Source organism: Penaeus vannamei, chromosome 30 (genome assembly GCF_042767895.1).
Source record: "Penaeus vannamei isolate JL-2024 chromosome 30, ASM4276789v1, whole genome shotgun sequence".
NCBI classification, from domain to species: domain Eukaryota; kingdom Metazoa; phylum Arthropoda; class Malacostraca; order Decapoda; family Penaeidae; genus Penaeus; species Penaeus vannamei.
In genome coordinates, this window is record NC_091578.1 from 9,259,052 (window position 1) to 9,264,051 (window position 5,000).

The 5,000-nt window shown below is 28.9% G+C and overlaps 1 protein-coding gene across 13 annotated transcripts in view; it reads right to left on the minus strand.

Annotated features, from left to right (window-relative positions):
* LOC113824337 (zinc finger and BTB domain-containing protein 7B) overlaps positions 1–5,000 on the minus strand; it is a 121,788-nt gene that overhangs the window by 22,814 nt on the left and 93,974 nt on the right. For 2 of the 13 annotated variants that reach the window (XM_070142944.1, XM_070142945.1), the window contains exon 6: positions 769–2,688. The exons of 9 other annotated variants lie outside the window; for them this stretch is intronic. In XM_070142944.1, the coding sequence (XP_069999045.1) occupies positions 2,353–2,688 (336 nt within the window). In that variant the 3' untranslated portion in view covers positions 769–2,352. Of the gene's footprint in view, positions 1–768; positions 4,044–5,000 lie in introns of those variants that run through there. 2 more of the 13 variants (XM_070142943.1, XM_070142942.1) reach the window with 2 other exon arrangements.

Consider the following 5,000-nt stretch of genomic DNA (forward strand, 5'->3'; position numbering starts at 1 on the left):
TGTGTGTGTGTGCACATATGAATGCATAAATGTTATATATTTTATGATATTTCCAACAGCATTTGAAAGGTCAAGAAATATGTATGCTACTTACAATACTGAAATTCAGTTTTGTCTTACATTTGGCCGAATATATTAATTTTGTATTTTCTCATTCTCCTTATTTCCCATGTTTTATTTACAGTCACTTGACAAACATATATATTAGTATGTACAATTGTTTAACATTTCCTTTCATATATAACAATTATATAATCTATGTTTATCTCAGTGATTATACTTGCATAAGTACTAATTAAAAAGGAGAAAAAAAAAACGGAAGTAAAAAAATATAAAAGAAGGCTGGTATATACAGGATTCATTATATTTGGTAAATTAAATTTTTTCTAGCACCCTTAGTTTTTTTTTTAATATTTTTACAAATTAAAGAACCAGAAAATTTGTTTCTTTGGCTTCCCCCTCATCAGCGAATGCTTGTCCATCCATACGAACATTTAGGCATTAAACATACATTTCAGTGAATGTCATTTTACATACATATGCTTTAAAATAGGTAAAAAGGCAATTAATAAAATTGTTTGGTTCTCTTGAGTTTTATTTTCAACTTAAAGCAATTTATTAACATTCATTTTAGAAAAAGAAAAAAAAAGGAATCACAGGTAAATTATGATTATCTCAAACTATTTTGAAGTGAATGTGGAAAGGTCTAAATAAAGACCTGCCCAGGAAGGAAATGTGTAGGATTCTATAAGAAAAAGAAAATTTATTGAGGAAAGCTGTATTAAGATACTGAATACAAAGGGTAATTATCACTCTTGGGTTCTTTATGTAACATCAATGTCTATATAATATTACTGCATTTGATCTCTTAGTAACTTAGATCTTTTATATACTACTTTGTTACAATAATTTAACAAACACAGTTCAGAAATGAATACGTAGGTGTGCCTTTAACCTGTCATTTCGATTTGAACGAAACAAACAATGCGGGCATGAAAATGGCTCCTGCCCTGTGTGTATACGAATATGTTTCTTCAGATTTGAACTATCATTAGCATGGTATGAACAATAAGGACAAGAAAATGGCTTTTCCCCAGTGTGAATCCGGAAATGTCTTGTGAAATGGGCTCGATTTCTACTGACATATGAACAGTGTATACATTTAAAGGATTCCAAAGCTTTTCTGTTGCTGTCAGGGTTCCTCAGTGTGCATGCTGGTGCTCTCTGGCTTACCATTTCACTGTCATTACTCAGCCATACCTGTTGGAGATGGGTTTTTCATTCAGTCAAAGGAGCATTTCTGATGTCAATATATTGTCAGATAATATAATGATTTTTTGAGTTATAAAAGTAACCAAAGTTGTTTTAATGGCAATAAATAATTGATTACATCTTTTGATTAATTCCAAGGATTCAATTGCTTCACTTGCTGTCATTCTCATCAGTTATTTGAGCAATGCATAATTTTTAAAAATTGCATTACTAATGGATAATAATAATACAGAGAATATACTGCAAAACCCATTTTCATACTGCAAATTAAAAACATCACTCAAGCTCTGCTGTTCTCCATACGGATTTATTTCTCATTGGAAATAAGAGGGAGAGGGAGAGAGAATGTCAGAGTCAGAGTCAAAGTGCAACTGAGAGTGAGTGAGTGAGTGAGTGGGTGAGTGATTGTGTGTGTGTGTGTGTACAAAATATATAATAAATATAATATATATCATAAAATAATGTACACAGTAAATATGTCATATAGATAGCCATTTTTTCAATAAAATAAAGAGAAAAAAACATTTGTGTGTTTTCCTTTTATATGAATTAAAACAGAGCACTCTGCCCCCATTCTATATGGATTTTCATTCATATTAACTTCACCTGTTATCAAAATCATACAAGGCCAATTTAAACAAATGAAAAATAAATAAAAATAAAATTTATTCACCATAAAATAATAACACTTCAAATTGATATGATATATAACAAACTTGATAAAAATATCTATTTAAAGCATATTTTCATTCACTGCTTTAAAATGTATATTATTACCCCAAAGAACACCTTTCATTCTGTATGGTGTGTCATGTTTTGACACTTGCCATAGATAAAATGTATATATATAATAATAAAAATAATAAATAAAAAATAATTACTGATGTTTTTGTAAAATTTATAATGAGATTAAAATAAATATTAAGATTTAGAATTGATAATAAATATATGAATATTCAGTAGATTTCCTTTGTGGTGAAAGTCTGATATTTTTTCTTTAGAAAATATTTTATATATTTTACGAGATATAGGCAAACGTGAAAAAAATGACAGATTTTGGAGATGAAAATAAATTATGTTTTACAAGTGAGTTCGCATATGATGCAACAGTCTGTCATTTCGATTTGATTTAAATGGACAATGAGGACAAGAAAAGGGTTTTTCTCCTGTGTGTATGCGAATATGTTTTGTTAAATTTGATTTGTCACTTGCTTGATATGAACAATATGGGCATGAGAAAGGTTTTTCGCCTGTGTGAGTCCGGTAATGTTTGGTAAAGTGTGAGCGAGTAGAACAGACATAAGGGCAATGGGGACACTGGAATGTATCTGATGACTTTCCGCTGTTGATGTAGTTCCTCTCAATGCTTGCAGCTCTTCTCTCCTCAACCATTTGACTGTCATTACCCAGCCATACCTGTGGGAAATGTTCATCTTGAAATGTTTCTCCCAGTGGTATGACTACAACGATCTCATCACATGCTTGCATGATGATTATACACAACCATTTTTACCTTAAAAGGATGCTGAATATTGCAAGTGTAGCATTTACTGCAGATAACTTCACAGACAGTCTCAGTCTTATGGAATTATGGAAGATATTTTGCATTTCAACTTCTCTTTAGAATCAGTACCTTGATAAACATATCCATAATCTTTGATATCAAAATAATTTTTCAATACATACAACCAACAATAGGGTTATGAGTACATCAAGCCAAGATATTTCTATTCTAGTACTGAATACATTTACTAAGCAAAGTAATAACTCATACCTTGATCACTCCGTAATATAACCTCTTGGATTTCAAATATTCCTTTATAACTGAAATTTCATCTTAAATACAAAAGCTTGTATACTCTCAATATCAATAAGGTAGCTATTTGAATATTCAGTTTGTAAAATTATATATATATGCATATTTCAGTCTATTAACGATCTTATTGATAGTCATTTTTCTTCTTAATATATTTCTTTAGTACTTTGGCAGTTTCACACCTTACCACATCTCAAATTCCAGTCTCCTTAAACATACTTCAAATATTCAAATCAAATTATTAATCTAATCTATGACAGAAAGTCCTCTCAACAGCACCTCACACTTCTCACTAAACCTGAAATTTTCACACACAATGAGCAAAATGAGACCGGTATACTGTCAAGTTATTTAGAGGCAGATATTTGAAAATCAGTTTATTGAGGTATCTCTTACAGACAGGAAAAAAGAGCAACATTTATGTATCACAAGATATACTATACTATTTGAAATAATATTTTTGCTAAAATAATATATCCTTTATATCTATCACATATTTCAATTTTACTCAAGTTTCCTAAGATTATAGAAACATTTACAAGGGATGACCAGATATATTTACAGATGAATGAAAGCAAATAAAAGTATATACTTCTTAGTGAAACCCAATTTCTAAAAATCACATGTGCACCCGTAAATGATTTTTAATACTACTGTTCCTATTAGCTCTGTATGGACAGTAGGGACACGAAAATGGTTTTTCACCAGTATGTATTCGTATATGCTGCATTAAATTTGACTTATCACCAGTCTGGTAAGAACAATGTGGACAAGCAAATGGTTTAACACCTGTGTGGGTTCGATAATGTTTGACAATATCAGATCGATTTGTAGTACTGTAGGAACAGTGCGAACACTGGTAAGTTTTTGGGATTTTTCTGCTGTTCATCCTGCTCTTGCCAAGGCATGCGGCTCCTCTCTCGTCAACCAATTGCCTGTCATTACCCAGCCACACCTGTGGGAAATGTTATCTTAATCACTTAACTAATTTTGTTGTCTTACAGAAGTGCAGAATAGCACAGTCATTCTTTTATTTTTTTATATGAAGATTCAAATATGTAGATTCATCAGAAATGTGAGCTACTGATTAGCTTACATAAGTAGGCTACTGACGACAAAATTCTGAATATATACAATATTCATTGTGAAGTAAAGTCACAATTGAGAAGGTGCCCATTTAATGTGGATGGAGAGTTTTGCATATCACTTGATTATTTTATTTTCAGATAACTCCCATATGTAATCAAATACCAAGATAGCAAATTAGTAATAGAAAAGATATTTACAGGCTCCTTTATAAATACTCATCACAAATTTTGAGTAATCAAAATCAAAATAATGATGACAACAAATGACACCTGGTGATCATGATCATTAATATTTTTACTATAAGTATAATCACAATCCTTATCCTTAATGATAATCACTTTCATATTTGTTATAATTAAAATAAATAATGATGATAATAATGACAATAACAAATATAACAACAATGACAATAATAATGACAATGATGATGATGATGATAATAATAATGATAATGATAATGATAATGATAATGATAATAATGATAACGATAACAATAATGATAACATTAATAATAACATTAATAATAATATTAATAATAATAATAATAATAAAAATAATAATAACTAACAATAATAACAATAATAATAATAATAATAATAATAACTAACAATAATAACAATAATAATAACAACAACAGTAATAATAACAATAATAATAATATTAATAATAATAATAATGATTACAACAAGAATAACAGTAATAATATAACAATAATAATAATAATAATAATAATAATAATAATAATAATAATAATAATAACAATAATAATAATAATAATAAAACAGTAGTAGTAGCAACAGCATTAATACTAATATTAGTAAAA